Source organism: Centruroides vittatus, unplaced genomic scaffold (genome assembly GCF_030686945.1).
Source record: "Centruroides vittatus isolate TY-2023 unplaced genomic scaffold, ASM3068694v2 contig_577, whole genome shotgun sequence".
Classification (NCBI taxonomy): Eukaryota; Metazoa; Arthropoda; class Arachnida; order Scorpiones; family Buthidae; genus Centruroides; species Centruroides vittatus.
In genome coordinates, this window is record NW_027122345.1 from 115773 (window position 1) to 138064 (window position 22292).

The 22292-nt window shown below is 27.9% G+C and overlaps 1 protein-coding gene across 3 annotated transcripts in view; it reads left to right on the forward strand.

Moving 5' to 3' along the window:
* LOC136979073 (trichohyalin-like) overlaps window positions 1-22292 on the forward strand; it is a 192192-nt gene that overhangs the window by 86824 nt on the left and 83076 nt on the right. For all 3 annotated transcript variants that reach the window (XM_067274976.1, XM_067274974.1, XM_067274975.1), the window contains exon 2: window positions 17868-18020. In XM_067274976.1, coding sequence (XP_067131077.1) covers window positions 17868-18020 — 153 coding nt within the window. The remainder of the gene's footprint in view (window positions 1-17867; window positions 18021-22292) is intronic.

Sequence of the window (22292 nt, forward strand, 5' to 3'; positions counted from 1 at the left end):
ATAGTGTTAAAAAGAGATATAAGTCATTGTATGACTAATATGCAAAATTCAAAATGCAGTTACGTTGAACTAGCCTTTAACATGCGAAGTAAATAAAATTATAATTAGAGAAAATTCTAGTTTTATTGACTCTTACATTAAAAAAGTTAAATCATTAATATAAACCAATAAACATTGATGATCTTTTTCCTAATCGAGCTATATTTCCTATTCTGTGTATAATAAGTCTAGTATTTACAATGGATGTTGATTGCCGTTAATAAAATTAACAAAGGGTTAAATTAGTTTTAAAATATATAATTTGAAGACATAAGTATTATTAGTTAATTAGTAATTCGTTTCAGTATAGTTTGTCTGTTACCTTTAATAACAATTATCGTAATGCCAACAATTTAAACTGTCGTATTGTGAGCAAATAATGATTAATTTAAAACACAGGTTAAAATCGTTGATGATAACTTACGATTTTATGTTATCAGTTGCGCGAAATGAAAGTATAAAAAGGCCTATTCACCCGAAGATAATGATAAGGATAACCGAATTCTGTTAACAATAAGCGAAGTTTTTGTAATATGTATGTTTTGGTATGTTAATTTTGATAACATTATTCGTGATTACAATAAGTGAAACCTGCTGTATTTAAAACTTTCAATTTATGACCAAACACCGCGGTTCCTATCTTTCGTCCATTTAGTTGACGTTTTTCTTTTGCTTTACCAATGAGATTTCATACTGTATATTTGAAAATTCAGTCTACTTCAACATAAAGCAACTAATATAAATAAATATTCCAACAAAACCGAGCTGAATACTAAAAACTTTCATTTTGTATTTTGAATTATCTTATGTTTCGTCAAACAACTACATTAAAATTTAAAATAGAATGGACAGATTTGAAATTTTTAACTGAAATAAATGGATTTTATTATAATTACGTTTAACGTTATGAGCATTTTAGAAAATAAATACTGTATTTTAAATTTTGCTATCAAATATTAACATTTATAGCTATTTAGTAAGATTTTATACCTGTAAATCGTGAATAATACTATTCCAACATTGGTAATTAAAGTGTTTGCAGTTTTATGAATAATTAATATTTTAAAAACAGGAGATTAATTAACTTTTGACGTTATTTATATTATATTAAATGTAATAGAATTAACCGAAATTTTGCAGTATTTTCTAGAAATAATTTGAAATTTTAAATGATAAATTTAATTTTTGGTAAATATTCTTTGTTTAATTTTGTAATGAATTTGAATTCGATTTGAAGATTTGATGACGTTTTCTTTACTCTTTTTTCAATGATTAAATGCTATTGAAATTAAGAAATAAGTTATTCCATAAATTATAAAACGTAAATTATTTCGATGAATTAAATTTTACGTGTGTTTGTAAATTACGTACGCCATCAGAAAAAAAAAAAAAATATATATATATATATATAACTTATGTGTTATTTTAATATACTGTATTTATTTAAATCACTATCTATCTAGTTTTCTTATTCTGCTCTTTTTATTTTATAGCAAAAACAAATTAACTGAAGTTCGAAATTTGCATTATAAATATGATTATAAGGAAAAATTATCTCAAGAAATCTCGTTACCTCAAAAACCGTGATGATTTAACATTTATCGAATTAAGCTTCTAAAGAAAGTCAATTTTTCATTGTTGTTGTTATACATACACAAGTATCTTTTTTAACTGCACTTTCAAACGACTTTTTGCAGATTATCATAATATTAAATTTAAAATATTTGAATATGTTTTTTACAAAACTATAATGAATAATTTATTAAACAAAATTATGTGGAAAAACAGTATAGGATTATATTTACTAATTAAAATATTTAAATTTTGAAAATTGTTTTAGAGATATGAATTACATTGTAATGGTGTTTTGGGTTTAATTAAAATACAGTAATATAAAATTTGAAATCGAATCTTCTTCAGTAGTCACTTAATTAGTGTTATGAATCCGGAAATAAGATAATTTAAATATTATTCATATTAATAAAAGGGAATTTGATTTTTTTGCGAAATGCTTCAATGACTGACTAATCAATAAAGTAAAATATATTTTGTATTTTAGTTCTTTATAATTATTATTTTATTTTATCACATATTTCGATTCCAACGGTGCATACAGTACTTAAATTTTCAAAAATCAGAATTTCAGTTCTCGGAGAATAATTTTAGTTATAATGACAATCTTATCTTTTAGTAACTAATTATTATTAACCATACGTATTTCATTGTCAAACAACTTTTCTGAAGTTGCAAAAATTAAAACAGTCGAAATTTAGCTAATAGAATATAAATAAAATTAATAACAAATAATATAGTAATTTCTGATTGCATATCTTTATAATTGCAAACGATTATAATTAAGATCTAAACAGTGTATATGCAAGTATTATAAGAAAAATACATTATAAAGTACAATAGCATAATTATGATAACAACTTAGAAACATTAGTTTTATTTATTTACTTATTTATTTATTGACAAAACTGTGCAAAATATTTACTTAAAAAATATTTCACTAGCATGTACTTTTATATTTGGAAATGATAGAAAAATCTTACTAAGTACGGCATTTTAAATCAATAGCACTTCTGAAACTTTAGCCATAACTCTCGATGCGGATAGACAAGTTAATCCAGCATTCATTGCAAATACCTTAAATTTACTTTCTGTTTTTAGATTGTAAGCCGGAGATGAATTTATTGATATATGTTTTGATTTTAAACGGATATTTGTCTCATTTTTCAATTTTACAGGGAAGTTGAACAAGTCCAAACTATGACTAATCCTTATTTGCTCCTCACTTGTTGTTCGAAAATTTCAAATTTCAAAACTTCAAATTTGTTTTCAGATTTATAAAGATATTTATATCTTAGATTAAAAACAAATAGGACTTTGTGTTATCTTTAAATTTTAAACTATTAATATATAGTTTACTTATATTCAATGTACTGTTAATATATATTAGCTATTATTAATACAACAATTAACTATCATATTTATAAATTCATTATTAGTTTGAAAAACCTAGCTATAGAATCTAAACTTTATTATTCCTTATTTTTTCAGAATTAGCATCGTTATTTCAGTTTATTAAATTTTTGAAATATCTTTGAATTTACGAATTTGTTTTTCATTCATTTGCAAATATTGATAGATTGTACTACGTATTTTGAATTATTTAAGTAAAAAATAGATACTGGAATTTTTATGCATCAAAATTTTATTTATATAAAATTTTAAAATTGTTTTTCGTTAACGCTTTGGTTTTCGTAATGCATATACAGCGATGCATTTAGCACTCCTAAGTATGGCACTCTTAGTCCAAATTAAATAAATGCCACTTTTACGCTGAATGATTCTATTTTATAATTTTAATTCCACAATAGTCGTATTTTTACAGATTTTACAGATAACAAAAAGGCAAAGGTGACCGCTATTGAAAATTCGCCATTAGTACTACCATTCTGTTCGTGAAACGACCGGAGATTGCCGAGCGGTTAAACTGGCAAACAACCGCTCTGGAGGACTCGGGATCGAATACAGACCAATGTTCCCTCTAATTTCTTTTGTAGCTGAGCGGAACATGTACTTCTCTGAGCAAAAAATTTTTCTGAGCATATATATATATAATCTTATTTTTTTCCTATAAAAATTAAAATAATTAATTATAAAGTAAAGATTAAAATTCATTTTAAAACATACTTCCATACAAAATATTATCTTTTGTCAATGATTTAATGTATTTAATCGAAATATACGTAGCAATAATCATGTTGCAGACAGAGGGAGAAATAAGTAAACAACAATTCAAATCAGTGTGCATGCTTGCCTGTGCGCTACATAAATTCTCGTGCGCGGCAACAATTTGAGCAGTGCGCAGCCGCGCAGCTTAGAGGGAACATTGATACAGACGGGTCGAAAAACACCAGGATATTTTCGGGGTGACCTGTCCCGGGTGTATCGGGCCCCGTCTTTCACCCGGCCGTCCCTATTGTAAGTTTGGTCAAACCGATGATGGGTATAATTAAAAGGCATTGTTAGTGCCCGTAGGTTGAAGAATCAAAAATAAAAAATATTCATTAATTTCATTATCACTCTTAATTGAATGAGTTCGAAATTATAACGTAAAGAATGTGTTCAGTATAAAACTCTATCGCTTGATTAACCGATTATGGAACGTTTTTAACTTTAAAACTTTCTTAACGTCTAAGATAAAAGTGTTGGTAAATTATTAAAGTGAACACATTTTTATTGTTCTCGGAATAATTATATATATATATATATATATATATATATATATATTTATATATAATTCAAAATTCGAATTTAAATTTTAAATATTCTATCCATAATTATCGACGGATGGTTTTAACAATGTGAAGCGTTTAAATTTGGAAAGTTTGTTTAATTTTCGATCGGTAATTGATTTAAGAGAAACATTTTTCGGTATCACAAATTATATAAATAATTCAATTCATTTTTTAAATATTTGCCATTCTTTATCAATTTAGAAAGATGTATACAGATTTCTAGAATTTTTTGTTTCATTTTTGATCAGAGTAATGAAATATTTTTATGAATATACTGAAATTATATATAAAGTTAAACATCGAAGATTAAATAACAGAAAACTAACATTTACAATGTGAGAAATGAATAAAATATTTGTCTAGAAACATAATATAGAAAAAAAGAGATGCTTTTTACCCTTGCTTTATAGAATTTCTTGTATTTATTCTTACATTGGAATCGTGCCAATATTAATTGCAGCACAGGAAAAGATCATTTACTGTTTTCTTAAATCACTAAAATATCGAGTGGGAACCAGAATTGTGTTGTTCGTGATGCAGTGGGTGGAGGAACAACAGGATAAAAAAAATTCTTTTGCACTTATTTGAAATCTTCGAATCTAAAGATAACATGTAGAGGGGTGTAAGAGTATACGTTTTCACAAAACCCTCTTTTTTTTCCATTATTGATCTACGACTATATATATATATATATATACAGTTTAACCGGTTTCTAACGTCATCCATGGGACCGGCAATTTTTTGACGTTATAACAGAGTGTCGTTATCTGCGGGGTCATAATTTCAGTCCGATAAAACGTACCAAGTGTGTTTAAGAATATATTATAAACTCCATTCTAATTTTACATCATATGTTTTACCGTAAAATTATTTCTTAATGGTAATACAGTATACTGTATCTATTATGATAGTAATAATTTATTATCGTATGTATAAAAATGTAAACTACATGTTTAAATAAACTTTATTTACATCGATGTAATTAAAAATTTCAAAAATTACATTTTATAAGAAATTTCTATTTGTCTAAAGTTTCAATAATGGCTTAACTTCCGGTTTTGAGAATAATGTTGAATCAGAAGGCAACAAAAGGTTAAATTAATGTATGCCAATTAAAAATAATTCAATTATTTCTTTATAAACTATTTGATATAATATGTTATATTAAAAATAATAGAATATTTAACAATTTAGCATAAAGTAATTTAAATTGAGCACGTAATAACCGATCGTCACGTCGTTTAAAAGTGGCGAATTTTACCTCACCGAAGTCAGGTGGAAAGAGCACCACCCACAGTCGTTTTAGAAAAAATGAACTCTGACCCTAGGACTGAACACATAGTATTTTTTTTTTTTTTTTTTTTTTTTTTTTTTTTTTTTTTTTTGTTAAATAAAATTTGGGAGTGCTTCAAATATGACGTTAAAACAGGGTTTTATGTCGTCACAAGTGGTTTTTTAACATTATCTAGTATAGTAAAATCGTGGGACCGATAAACATTTGGGTTAATGTTACCTTAGGTAGCCAAGATGGCAGCTCGTCTCTAATTCCAGCAAGGAAATAGTGGGACGCACGTTCTAACCTAACCTAACCTATTCTAATAAATTACCATAATTATTAGCAACCAAATTATTAGAATAAGTTAGGTTAGGTTAGAACGTGCGTCCCACTATTTCCTTGCTGGAATTAGAAACGAATCGTCATCTTGGCTACCTAAGGTAACATTAACCAAAGCTTACTATATGTATGAAAATACATATGCTTATAAATACAGGTACTCCTCACTTTACGACCGAGTTCCGTTCCGACGACTACGTCGTTAAGCGAATTGGTCGATAAGCGAGGAGCTTGCGCCGGGAATATAGGATCGTTGTAAAATTATACAAATTATGCAACAAACTTCAAATTTATTCATAAAAAGACTATTATAGTACGCTATTAGCCTATTATAGTACGCTTAATGCGCATGTCACCATGCGCCACTGATCGACACTCAAGCTGAGAAAAGGGATTCCCCGAATTGCAGGTCGAAACTCGATTGGCCGTAAGTGCGAGTGGTCGTTAAGCAGATAGGTCGTAAAGTGAGGAGTACCTGTATTATGAATGTTCAATATTTGTACAGCAACCCCTTGTTATATCGCGTTTTTTGGGGGGTCCCCAAATTTTAAAAGTACTTGAGTCAATAAATTTTAAAATATCAATTGCCATTGAATTTTTTTTTTTTTTTGCAACGAAATACTGTATTTTATTCCTACCATTGTCCTTGAAACTATCACTCCAGATGAAACAATAAATTTGTTAAGATCTAAATAAGCAAAACAGGTGGACAGATTAATTATCATTTATGTTTCCTTTTGACATTAAAAGTTGTTTATTGGTTTTAAGTACTGTCTCCTCATTTACGAGTTTCTGTGGATTCGAAATTTCACACCTTTGTGTGAATTAAGAGTATTACGTCAATTCACATAAAGGTGTGAAATTTCCAATTGACAGCGTAATGCGTAAGGAAAAGAATCGTTTATTTCTGAACGGAAAGTACTGAAATTTTTGCACAGTAGAAACTTTATTTTGCTTTTTAGAAAATTTTTACTCTTCGTAATTTTATATTGTGTTATATGTTCAATGTTTATTTTTAAAATTTAAAATTTCTATATTTATAACTTATGTCGAAAAATATAAATTACACTTGCATGGGACAATGGACAAATATTGTTCATTAGTTTCTTTTATATTTATGGAATAGACTAGAAATCATAAATTTCCTGTTGTTTGTTGATAACAGCATTTTGGACCTTCTTGGAGATTAGGATAAGGGCAACACATATATAAAAAGAGGGGCACATGCCCCAAGTGCCCCAATGTATATGCTCCTTAGATATAGTACTTCAACAAAACTTAAAAGATTTTTATCTGTAATTAATTTCTATCAAATGGTATCACATTTGATTCACATTGTTGGTATTACATTATGTTCTTTTTGTTTCATAGCAATATTATTTAAAAAATGATATGACAGCTATTTGGACTGCAATTTGAAAAAATTGTAGACCTTATACCAGTAGGTCTACAATTTTTTCAAATTGCAATTCCCACTGTTGTCCATCTGTCCATCTGTCTTTCCTTAACCTCAAGAATGGAATTAGATAGATGAAATCCAAGACGAGATATGGAAATCTTAGGGCAGGAGTCCCCAATTAACTATATAAGAACTTCTGATGCAAACCAGATGTCACATTATTTTAATTCAAAACTTTTTTCCTGAAAAGTGTTAGAAAGATGACCAGCATGACTCTGTAGATAAAGGAAAAGTATAATGTACAGGGCAAGTACTACTAATTTCAGGTTAAGAAGATATATTTTAAATTAGATAAATTAAAAATATGAATAAAAATTGCAGCCTGGTATTGTGACAATGTCACAATAAATAATTACTTGTTCTAGTTACCTTATTTAGCATACAGTTTTTTAATTAATTTTCTCTCATTGTTTTTTAAAAGTAAATTTTATTATAAATTTTTTATATGTTAATATTAATATATGTATGTTTTTATTAAAATACTTTTCAATTTTAATTTAAAAAAAAAATGATACTTATCTGAAAAATGTAAACTTCTCATACAAAAAATGTTATAGAATTTATAAATTTATTCTTTTTACTTCTATGCCCTTGTTGTTGTACATTTATGTTTATAAACTGTCTATTTGGATCTTGTTTATTAATAGGACTTATTATACTGGAGTAGTTTCTGATTAGCAAAGAGAGGAGATCTTGGTCAAAAGTCAAAACAAAATATATTTATTTTTGCCTGTCAATAACTTTCAGGTGAAAATAAAGATATTTTGTTTTGACTTTTGACTAGGATCTCTCTTTGCTAATTAGAAACTATACCAGTATAATAAGTCTTATTATAAATTTCTATATATACTAGTGTAAGTTCCAATATTTGGAATTAAACAGCAAAATAGTTACGTGTTTGTGAAAATTGAAAGAATGAATTTGGTTTATTAAATAATTATTTAGCAATAGTATAGGAAATCCTTATTATTTTAAACTTGGATATTTCAAAATCTCATTAGTTTGTAACTATATTATTTTTTCTAGCCAGGGATATAGAGATTTATGTGTTAAGGAATTCAGTTAGTTCAAAATACAACTACTTTGAAATTTGAAGCGATAATTCTGTCCAAACTGTGATATGCTAACTCATATGTTTAGATCAAAGTTCATGTACCTCATACTATAAGAAAATAATAGATCACAAACAACTCTAATGTGGTCAACATGGCTTTGCTTTCACAGTAATACATTTTCAGGTGTCACATTAATTTGAGCTATATTTTGATAATTCTGATTTACTTTTTATAAAACCTATCTGGCAACCTGTGAGGTTCTCACTGGACACCTTCAGTTTATTTATATTATTAATAATTATTAATGAAAGTATTATTCTGTATACATAGCTGTATTTCATTTGCTTAATAAATTATATCAGTTACATGACATTTGGTATATTGTACAGAAATATGTAAATCTCAGATAATTTGAAACTTGATAATTTTAAGTTGGGATTATTTTGTACCTTAATTTTGGAATTAATGAGGATTTCTTATATTTATCTAGTTCCTCTTTCCTGTACATTTTTAATGCCAAGTTTATGGGTAATGAATTTTGAATTAATCAATGTTTCTACCATTATAGCTAACTCTATGATATCATAAATTCTATTCTAATTCAATAGAATCTCACTTATCTGAACTATTAGTAATTGGGGCCCTAACCTGTTTGGATTGCCTAGTGTTTCAAATAGTGTTACCACCCGTTCGGTTTTCACCCGGACAGTCTGGGAATTGACTCACTGTCCGGATGAACTATTAATTTTGTCCGGGAATTTAGTAGAAATTGTGAAATTACGATGAAACAAAGTTCTTGCAAATATTTTTATAAATTTACACCATTTGAACAACAAAAGACCTCTCACTCACTGAAACTCATCTGTTGTTCCACCATGTTATGCTGTTTACGCCGACAAGTGATGCGCAACCTGCCTCTTGATCTCTTTTTTTTCTTTTTCTTGTACAGCACGTCCATATACGTCTTCTATGGAGCTAAATTATCTGTTCTTTCTTTTTTAATTTAGGTTACATACATTACTCCTACGCAAGTCCCTAGTCCCTAACTGTAGCTGATTTAGAACCAGCATGCATGTTATTCTTCGCATTGTAAAATGACATTGTGCATGCATCAGGAACTTCTGTTCGAACAAACCTGACCTGCAGTCTGGGTCAGCGATTTTGTAAAGGTGGCAACACTAGTTTTAAATCATTCAAAGTTCCTTTTCCCAATGTAGTTTTTATATTAATGTAGGGTCTTTCAATATGGCTGAATATTCTTACTGTATGGCTTAATATTCTTACTGTAGCTGAATGAGCTTATTGTATTACATCAGGATAACTAATATCAGTCAGTTTTTTTGAGAAATGACAAATGTACTTTATGTATATGAGAGTTTTCAACCTCTTTCTATGTGTAAGTGTATGACTATAGAGCAGTGGTTCCCAACCTTTTCTAGGATGCGGAACACTTTTGTGAGCAATTTTCTTTAGCAGAACACTTACTTAAGTTAATATGAAATACATAAGCTTGTCATCAGTTATTTTATTAGAATTGAGCAGTTATAATTCAAAATCTCTACTCATATTATTAATGCCAATTCTAAGACAGGAAAAAAATATACCTAAATAACTTTAATGGGAAACTTGTGCCTGATGTTTTTTACATATTTCATTCAGTTTTTATCATTGCCTTTATCTTATTCGAAACAGTAGTACACTCCATAAGTACGAGTCGTACATATATATTTAAGTTTATGAAAATTTTATGATTTTAATTTTTTGATATTCGGCGGCTCGAATATGATTGTACACTTTCCAATTTGCGACTAAATCTGGGGAACACTTGGGAGATGCTTACGGAACACAAGTGTTCTGCGGAACACCTGTTGGGAACCACTGCTATAGAGGAAGGAGGAGAGACAGAAGACTAGACTTTGTTTTCTATTCAGATAACACATTTTTAATTTATTTTGAGGATTTGTACCCACCACATACTTGGGCAGTGTAAGGTAACTATGACAGCCACATACTTTGTTCAGCAAGAGAGAGAGAGCAATCCAGTTTTCTTGTTTTTTTTATTTGCATTAATGAGGTCATAATTACTGTACATGATTAATTTGAATTAGAATTATTTAGCATTGTTTGATACTGAAATCTATCGAGTAATCTAATTTCTAATTCAATAAGAGAAATTTTTTATTAAGAACTATTTGCATAAATTTCTATACTATAGAACAGTTTTTGATCAAATAAATTTAATCTTTTTAAAGTTAATTTAAATGGAATTTATTGCAGCAATCGTTTAATATTTTTACCCAATAGAAACAGCTGACTATAGATTTTAAGCCATACAGTTATCATAATTATTAGACATATATTTATATATCCTTATTGATAGCATCATAAATAATAATAATGAAATCTAATAACAACAACACAATGCAAAATCATTGAAAAATTACCTAATATCTGATTTCAAAAAGAAAAAACATTAACCTTCCAGATTTTCCAGTAGAAATTTATTGGCTAGTATTTTCAGAGATTTATTTTATTTACTTTTAGAATCTTGTAAAAAAATTGCTACACAATCATAAATTTACAGATAATTAATGAACAAATAAACATACACCAACATTACATTATCATATAAAAATAATTATATTTTACAGGATTCTGAAGCTGAAGTTAATAAATCTTCAAAATAACATTTAACCAATAAGTTTTTGTGATTTATGGTAGAAAACTGATTGGTTTATAGATAGTATTTTATAAAAACTTTTTTGAAGAATTATAGACAGCCTTGAATTTAAATATCAAAACATTTTGAAAAATAAATTGTACAATTCATTGAAGGATACAATGCAAAGGTTTTATAAACAGATCCATTTTTAAATATTAAAGAAATTTAAAATTGATATAAAGTGAGTCTTGGTTGAATTTGTTGCTGAAGATAAACATAATAACAACTCAAAGCAGTTTTATTAAAAATAAATTTCTTTTGAATTGTTTTATAAAAATAATATCAACAAAATGTATCTGAAAAGTTCCTTCAGTCTGAAAAATTATCTTTTCTAGAAAAGTTTGAATTTTGAATGTCTTAAATATGGTAATTTTAATAAACTGTGTCTATCCTGCATAATGAGTCCACTTAAGAGAGCAACTTCGAGATCTCTGAGTTATGTTCCTTTAACTGAAGTAACAAGGTCACCCAGTAGGTTGTTAATGGTATTCGATTCTCTTCACTGTTTCATGTCTTAGGAGCTCTTATAACACACTTGGAAATGTTAAAATTCATTATGATATAATTTTATTTTGTCTAATAATTGGTAAATACAGTGTTTATCAGTCACAGTATTTTCACTTTTCAGAAATACAGGAGTAGGCCTAGCTGAAAAGATTTGAATATCCTGGCACCTAAATTTCTGAATGTTCTCTAATTGGATGTACAGTTTAAAAGAAATAAGTACAGTACTATGTTAAAGTAAGGTCATTTGACCTCCAAAGTCTTGTCCCTAATCACTTCTTGCTTTGTTGCCAGAGATGAGGGCATACATAGTATCTATACTTTATGTTTATATATATTTTATGATAATTTTTCAATACCATATGTAATTGCTTCTCATGTATGTCAAATAAAATCTGTTCATGATGATTCTTTAAGAAATATTTTGACTATCTGTTTATCAGAAAACTGGCCAGTGGAGGTTTTACCAAATCTCAACAAATACTATAGTTTAGACCAGGAGTCGGCAATTTATGGCACACGGGACAATTTTTAGTGGCACTAAGATTGAATAGAAATGTAGTAAAAATTATATTTTAATTATTAATTACACATTTAAATGGAAGTCATAGTTCAGTGTATGCTGTGGTACATTAAAAATGAATCTCTTGCTTGTATATTTATCTTATACACTCAAACCTGTTTTTGTGCGGTCTTTTTTTGTGCGATTTTTTATACATGCAATGTGTTTTGTGCAATTATTTTTGTGCAGTATACCAATTTGATTGAAATTCATATACTGCACACAAAAAATCACACAAAAGAAATCGCACAAAAATAGACCGCACAAAAACAGGTTTGAGTGTAGTGCATACATTTACACTTTGTGTCACCATCTACGTGTTGTGCATGTGCTTCACATGTAAGAACATAATTCAATTAACAACTTAACTTCAAAATTATATATTTTTGAAGTCTATTATAACTGGACCAATTTTGATAATATATATAACAAAATTGGTAGAATCATGTCAGCACCTGGAATAACACTATAACTTAGGTTCAGCACAACACTGCTGAAAAGTTGCTGACCTCTGGTTTAGACTGTAGAGAACCATCACATTTTGCCCTAAAGGTGATGCAGTGATGCACTGCAAGATTAAAGATAGGCCCTTATAAGCTTTCTTTGAGTAGTGCTCCTTAATATAGACTGCTGCTCTAATAATCCCACTGACATGGCACTCCTTTAAACAGACTTCTTTACTATCTGGTACTCTATTAACAGGAGTCTTACTAACAGGAGTTTTTAATGTATTGAATTAACAATTTGAATTATTCACAATTATGATAAGATAATGAAGCATTAATTGATTGTAATGTATTTGATAGATTATAATAAACACTATAATACATACTTCACTATCTTATTGCATATCAATGTTCTGGTATGTTATTATAGACTCTATTATGGATTTTAGTATTTAAGAACATTAGTGCTTATATTATTTTCCAGAGATTCAAATCAAACCAAAACCAGAATTATAACTAGAATGAACTTTCATCATTTTCACTGAACTGGAACTAGGACCAAATCAGTGGTATAAGTATCTGTTGAAACCGGAATTGAACTGAATCAGTTGTTTTGAACTGGCTTGTACTGTACCATTTAACCCAAATTTTTTTAAAGTGTGAGATTAACTATTGATATGAAACTTACAGATATGAGAACATTGTATATTGGTTCAAAATTCTCCCAAGTTAGTATTAATTGTAGGGCAGACTCAAGCTACAATTGGCATTACAAAATTCACAATTTATGGTAAATTGCTTAACCTGGCAACATTTTTCATACAGTTAGATTATTACTTTCAAAAATTGTTGGTTAATGATTATCAGTATAAATTCTTATAGTTTAATTTTAGAAGAAACAGAACAGTAAAAATATGAATAATATTCAATCGGCAGCCTTTGCTTCTAACCAAGATGTTGACGTCTTTTCTTGACAGTACACATCTAATCCATTATGTTATGACTGTTTCATTTTACATACTTGGAAATATTCAAAATTTACAAAACGACTAATAAGGGGACTGCAATTAACAATAGGGATATGGCACCAATGTCACACATGTGGAGTGCATTTTTTAAAGTTGTCTAGTATACCTACGTTGTTATATCATCAATATTTTTTAAAAAGATTCCATGTTATAATTTTGATCATTTATTTATATTAATTTTTATTTCTATTATTTTAGTTAGAATCTTGTTAACAATAATGTCATTATTTTTAAATTTAAATTTCATGACCAAAATTTTTATAAACCAACATAGTAACTGATCTTTGAACTGAACTGCTACCTGTTCAACCATTTACTGGTTCTTTCCAAATCAAATAAAGCAAACTGGATCAGAAATCAGAGCAGAAACTTTAGAAAAATGTGTAAACAGGAACTGAACCATTTTTATTGTGGTTGAAGTCGCTGTTATTTTCTAAACTTTGTAGATATAACAAAACAATCATTGAAATTATTTTGTGGCTGGAAAAACTGGTTCCAAAACATTCTTAAATGAAATTATAAAATATCAATCAAAACACAAATCACTTTCAGATGGAATTAGATATAGAATTAAAACTGAAATCAATATTTGAAACAATTTAAAGAAATTTGGAAATTGAGTAATATATGTTGCAAATCTATAAGAACTAAATTATATAATTTTAAGAAATGTTATTTGAAAGAGTTATTCTCCCTACATTTGTTTGAGATACATTCTCCTTAGGAATTTCCTTTGTGAATGATATGGAGTTTTTTTATCTTTGAGTTTGAAATTGTTCTCTATTTATATGATAATTTGGGATGATGTAATTTATAAAAGTACATCAAACAAAACCTTTACACTCCAGTAAATAATTTAAATTTAAATTTGACAAACAAAATTTATAATTTATTATTATTGTTAATTTTTATTAAAATTCTCAAACCTATCTTTTATATATGTATATTATTATATGGGATAACAAAATGTTGAATTATATTTTTATCATTTAAACATATTCTGTTAACAATATTTTAGATAGAAGTTTAAGTAAAAGAATTTTTAATCATTTGTAATCATTTTATTATTATATCCTTTATATTTTTCAAGTTTTAAAATTTTATTATTTCTTATATAATAATTTACATTAATTGCAATTTGTTTATAATTAATTTTATTTATTATGGTGTAATTACCTCATATTTTCGATAATGGTATTTATGTTGTATGTTCTTGTTAATTTTATTTTATATCCTATATTTTATATTTATATTATTTAAATTTAAATGTTCATTTAAATTTTATTTTTATATTTCCTATAGAATATGAAATAAAATTTAAATGATTTAAACATTGAGCATTTTAAATCTAATTGAATTATTTTTTTGTTATTTTAAAATAAGAAAAAAATGACAATTGTTTAAAATTATTTAAACAATTAAAATTTCTGATTAAACTGATTTCTGACAAAAACTGATTAAAATTTCTTAGCACCTAACATTCGTATCAACAGTTCAGGTAACTACACTAAATTTTTCATGTAGAAACTGATTAGTTTTGGATTATTTGGAGCATGAACTCTATTTCCTCTTTCACAAAATATTTTTCCTAACTTTGATGTCAACTATGATTGATAAAGCATATTACAGTCCAATTCTATAAAAAGATAAAATTTAGAAGAAAAATTTTTAGTTTGTCATTTGACAATATTTTTACACCATGTTTGTTATGGTGATATATCCTATCTATTATAAATGCAGTAAGAATTGTTGATTTTCTCAATTTTAATATGAATACTTATTCTGTAACACACATTTTTACATTAAAATATTTGCAAAAGATAAAAGAATATTTCCATTTAAATTTTATTTAATTTTAGAAAGTTTAAAAGCTGATTTTTGAATATTTCATTTTATGATTATAAATGATGTGTGGCTCAGCATTTCTAAATATTAAAAAGCAAAACAAAAATGAAAACTCAAAACAAATTAATTTCATAGATAAATACAAATCAATGTAAAAATTTTTTGAAAGTTTAAAACTTTCAAAAGATTTTTATATTGATTTGTATTTATCTGTATTGTGTTTATATAACTGTAAGCAACTAATTGTAAAACAGTAATTTTCAGAAAATGGGATTTAAAAATTGGCCCAATCTTTGACAACCAAACATTTGCTCGTTTTTATAACTGTTTGGAATTTTACATATCTGCTTAACGTCCCAAATAGAATGTGTTGAATGTAATAGGAATACATACTCTGTTATTGAAAAACTGAAAAATTTAGAGTTAGTCTCACATGGTTCTGTATCCACAATACACATAGCATGCAGGATATCTTCATCTATCAAATTAATTGTAAAATGAATTTAATAAGATCATTAAAAATAATGGGCAATATATTTTGAATACATGTGACTTGATAATTGTAATATTCTTACTCTTTTCATTGCTGAAAAGTAAATTTTTATGACTAAAATAATTATGTATATTTGAAATGATAACATTAGCTTAACTGTGCAATATTTTACCTTGTTTATGTAAACAGAATTACTTTTCACCATTTCACTAATGAGATCAAAACTAAACATGATGTCATTATCATTTTGCTTTATTTGCTTCATTTTTTAAATTGTACAGTATAGAAATCCATTTTATATAATAATTAAAGTAACATTTATATATAGTTTAAAATATTATTAAATAATTTACAAGTTAGAAAACAAGTAGTAAAATGAATCTTTGCATAGCATTATCTAAATAGTTGATCGTTACAATTGATCAGATTTTTACCATATAAGGAAGCATTTGTTTTGTTTTGAAAAAGGTATAGTTCTCTACAGTGAATACGAGTGCAATGATTGACTCTCAAATCTGTATCATTGGATAGCCTATTATTGATATTAAAATTATTTTTTAGTTAATTTTTTCATGTTTATTTTAGCATTTATATAATTGTTATTATTTGATAAATAAAACAGAATGAAGCAATATGTTAAAAAAATGTGGGTATGCAACAACTGGGCAATTCACAATTTGCACTTGCACAATTTGACTTTTTTGTACAGTTAGCAAGCATATTATTTGGCAGATATTATTTATTTATTTATTATTTTTTTGTAAATATTGGTAACAAACACACACATATGAAAATGATTAAAAATGATATGTGTGTTTGTTATAAAAAAAGATAGTTGATATCTACCCCAAAATTAACAAATATATGTAAAACAAAAATAACAATTACATAAAATTAAAAATACATTACATTATACATTAAATACAATATAAATTAAAAGAAAAAGATAAAAGTTCTTTGAAAGAATTTGTTTCCAAAAAACCACTTTTCTTTGATGTGCTTTGTCAATCGTTCTGACATATAATAATTAACAATGCTACAGTACATTGTTCAAAAATATTTCCATTTTCTTTTCTTAAGTTGAAAATAACTTGTAACTCATAGTTCATAACTTATATCTTGTACTTCGTAAGTCTTAACCATATATATATATGTGTGTGTGTGTGTGTGGTATAACTAACATATATGGTTTTGAAAAGGAAAAAAATATAAGATATAACAACGAAACCATATATGGTTTCGTTGTTATATCTTATATTTTTTTCTTTTTCCTTTTCCTTTTTGCTATTTATTTTGTTTATCTAACTATATTTTGTCTGCTTGGGCATTTTCTGTTAATTTTTATATTTATTCCGAACACATTTTATGTTCTATATTTAATGTTCTATTTGTTTGTAACTAAGGAAGATCATTAAAAATGATTGAAAATGTTATTATTTTATTAAATTTTGCTGGATTGATAAAGGTGTAGTTCATTTAAATTAATGAAAATATTTAGGTAATTGTAGTAGATCTTTCAGAAAAAAATTCATGAGTAAATGTGATTAAAAGTATTAATAATAAATTAAATATAATTTTAAATAAAACCAAAATGTTAAAAAGTATTTTAAAATTATTTTAAAAATTATCATAGACAAGAATATATAAGCCAGTTTGTTTTCATTTTATCCTTCATTGGTCACTTTTTAACAAGAAAATTTTAAATTAAAAGTTCATTTATAACAAAATTAATTTTTTTAATATAAAAGTTTTATAGATAATATAATGATATATTTATTAATTTCATTTTTAGAAACAAGCAGCAATGATGAGACAGCTTGAAGAAGAATTACGTCTTTCTCATATGCGAAACCCTGATGCCGAAGTCCAACAACATTTAGAAGTATTATATCAAGAAAAAGACCATATGACTAAAGAAATTTATCTCCTCAGGGAAACAATTAAAGTAAGCTATATAATATTTGTGTAAAATACTTGATGATTTTTATTTTATAAAACTTATAAAACTAGAAAAAAAAGAAAAAAGATTTAGTTTAATTTGATTACACTGAAAATTGAAATCAACTGGGTTATTTTTGGATTTTATAAGAATAATTAAACTAATAAATTCAGTCTTAAGGGGAGCAGAAATCTTGTATTAAAATTAATAATTAAAAATGAAATTTAATTAAATAAATAATTTTTATTATGGAAGAAAAGCTCAATTCTTATCATTTCCAGTTATACTGTGATGATTCGTGACGAGGTGTAACGGTTTCCACGAACAGACCGACACAAAATAATAATCGAAACACGTTACTTATAACAAAGGTACGATTTTATTCTCGCCAGAAAGAACAGAAGCAGGTTCTTTATGGATCCCAACTTTACAAAGAAAGGCTTTTTTTTTTACAGTCTAAAAAGCGCGCTCAAAACGGAACCCGACAAATTATACGCGTGCAGATCTTAAAACTAAACTTATCCTACTTATAACTAAAGGGAGGAACAATATATACATGCAGATAAAAATAGTCGAAGATTGAAATACTTGGTGGGATACCACTCTTGAGTCCTGTTTGATTATTTTATAGGCTTCCCGTGTTCTCGGTGAATCTCTCACTCCCCCGTCGTATCCTTTCCTTTTTTTCTGCTGCTCACTTATCCGCCTCGGTCGAGAGCTTCCTTTTCACACCTTCACTCTCCACAGTCCAGTCGAAAAGTGATTCACTTTTCATTCCTCGAGACCCACGGCGCCGTCCCTTCTATTGTTCTATACGTTGTCTCTTTCTTAGAAACGATAATCCCACCCAAAGGGTAAAAAGGAGTGGTGGGGAAAGTAAAGGAGGATAGATAATACAAAAGAAACAAAGGAATTGCTAACACTAACTTATATTACATATTAAAAACATATAAAATACGCGAATAACATGGCCGATGGCCATAATACTACTCTGACCAACAACTGCCGAATTATCGGGCTAGCAAATGGCTATAGTAAAATTAATAATTTAAGTTAATTTGGTACTAGAGTTAGGCGTTAGGTGCCATCTCTTGCTAAATTTAATAATTAGAATTTTAATTAAATAATTTAAATAAATTTAGGCTTAACTGGAAGAAAAGAATCGGCCCGAAGCGGGATTCGAACCCGCAACTTCTGCTATCCGTGCAGACACGTTACCAGTTACGCTACCCGGACCTTTGGTCCGATCCTCCCCTTCCAGTTGATATAAGATTACCGTACGACCATCGACGGCTATTACAATGCCGGCTGGGGACACATTAATTGCCCACGTCCTCCCAAAGGCACTCAACCGGCCATCGCAAATCCCGGCAAGGCATATATATATAAATAAACAATTTATTTATCGATGGTCGTACGGTAATCTTATATCAACTGGCCGTCGATGGTCGTACGGTAATCTTATATCAACTGGAAGGGGAGGATCGGACCGAAGGTCCGGGTAGCGTAACTGGTAACGTGTCTGCACGGATAGCAGAAGTTGCGGGTTCGAATCCCGCTTCGGGCCGATTCTTTTCTTCCAGTTAAGCCTAAATTTATTTAAATTATTTAATTAAAATTCTAATTATTAAATTTAGCAAGAGATGGCGCCTAACGCCTAACTCTAGTACCAAATTAACTTAAATTATTAATATTACTATAGCCATTTGCTAGCCCGATAATTCGGCAGTTGTTGGTCTTTATATATAACGGGTTAGTTGTTGTTTATTTATATATTACTCTGACCTACTCCAGTCTTTAGACCAGTGGTTCCCAACCTTTTCTAGGATGCGGAACATTTTTGTGAGCAATTTTCTTTAGTGGAACACTTACTTAAGTTAATATGAAGTACATAAGCTTGTCATCAGTTATTTTATTAGAATTGAGCAGTTATAATTCAAAATCTCTACTCATATTATTAATGCCAATTCTAAGACAGGAAAAAATATACCTAAATAACTTTAATGGGAAACTTGTGCCTGATGTTTTTTTACATATTTCATTCAGTTTTTATCATTGCCTTTAACTTATTCGAAACAGTAGTACACTTCATAAGTACAAGTCGTACATATATATTTAAGTTTATGAAAATTTTATGATTTTAATTTTTTGATATTCGGCGGCTCGAATACGATTGTACACTTTCCAATTTGCGACTAAATCTGCGGAACACTTGGGAGATGCTTACGGAACACAAGTGTTCTGCGGAACACTGGTTGGGAACCACTGCTTTAGACATATAATTTAGAATCATTGACATAGCAACAAAATTTGACTTCTGTGTGAAAATGATATGTATATTGAGTCTCACATTATTTTTTCTGAAGTATATGTAATTATTATTGATTTAATAATTTAAAATAAAAATAGTCTTCAGTCAGTTGGCATCTATGGATATGGCCACATCCTCTCTACACTACTGGTTTAGATCAATCATATAACCAAACAGATAAACATGTTAACTAAGGACATCTGTTGTCCACAGCCAAATACTACCCTGACCTGCTATGCCTAACATACTAAGAAAGATCACACACTTTTGTTTAAAACAACAGCCAACTATTGTGGTATTTAAATTCTATGATTTCCATCCTTTCACTGAACTCTCTTGCTTGCTGTTTAATGATTGCACTATTACTGTGCCATGTTTAGCATTCACTTGATTGATCTACAGCATTAAGGCATGAGCTCTTCATGTTTGGAACCTTTCAATTTTGTTTTCATTGAAGATGTAACCCATCATGTCCATGCTTGTAAATTGTAACCAATGCACCTTCTGCTGATGGATTTTTCTCCACAAAAGCAAATTCTTACAGACTTGTCTTTGGATCAATATCCAAAGACAAGTCTGTAATTTAATTGTAAGTAGGATGGCCAGACATCTAGCTTTTTAGCATTCTGTCCTCCATCTGGCAACATCTGAAGTTGAATGTTAATTTGCTCTTATTCTTGGAGTCTACCCAAAAATAACAGTACAGCATCTGAAAAAAAGAGAAATTTATTATTATGAAATTAGTAAAAAGTCACAATTGAGTTTGAGCTTTTCAAGATTATATTATATGTATATAGACCATTTTATATGTAACAATTAAATGGTTAAATAAAATATAAAAATACAGAAGATACAAAAGTCTTCAAACATCCATCTTTACAATCACCAGCAACAAACAGTCTACAGAGACAACCTTTTGCATTATGCCTCTGCAATAATGCAAATTGCTTAAAATGTCTTCTGGTGACATTATCCATTACTAAAAAAACAAATACAGTCAAACCTGTTTTTATGCGGTCTTTTTTGTGCGATTTTTTTTATGCGATCTTTTATTTGTGCGGTATAGTCGGCGACTAGTCTCGTGCAATTTGTCATGTCTCACGTTGACTTATTATAGCTAAATAAACTTATTATAGTAATATTATTGCATGAATACGCGAAAAATGAAATAATTTATTTTTTAAGTCAACAAAACACCACCTGGACAAAAATATGTAAAACAGACGATCGATGAGACTATGCAGTCAAGTGCTGACATCTGTTGTCAATAAATTCTATTTCGTATGGTTTTGAGTTATTTTCTATGTAAGACTTTTTTTATGCGGTCCCTATTGGCCGCATAAAAAAATATTTTTTTAATTGTGTTGCGAAAACTATTTTTTATAGCCACTCGTAAAGTTTCGTGCAATTTTTTTTATGCGTTTTTTTTTATGCAGTCCCTATCCACCGCATAAAAACAGGTTTGACTGTAGTTCATTTCAAGTTGGCCAATGGTATTTTGTTGAAACTAATTTTGTTTAGTAATGTAAACATATACAGTACAATGATATTCTTAGTTACAATAAATAAAAGATGATAATATATTATAACTATTGATCAATAGTACTGAGCAATTTACTATTGAACTGATGTATTGCATTGCTTGCTTTTTATAAAGCAAACAAGTAAACAAAAATATAATATATTTAACTTGCATTTATTCAGCTATATTTATAGCGGATGTCTTTTCTGCAATATGTGCAAGGAATGCTACATCTAATATAAACATTTTTTTTTCCACATAATTTTAAAAAATGTACTGTACATAGTATATTATTAATTACAATGAAACTATTTTAAGTGCAAATGGAAAATATCTGTCATTGTAAGGTGACCAACCATCCTCCATTGTAAGGTGACCATTTTTATTTCAAAAATAATATATTATTTTTGAAATAAAAATGTGAATAAAATTAGTAAAGCAGGGG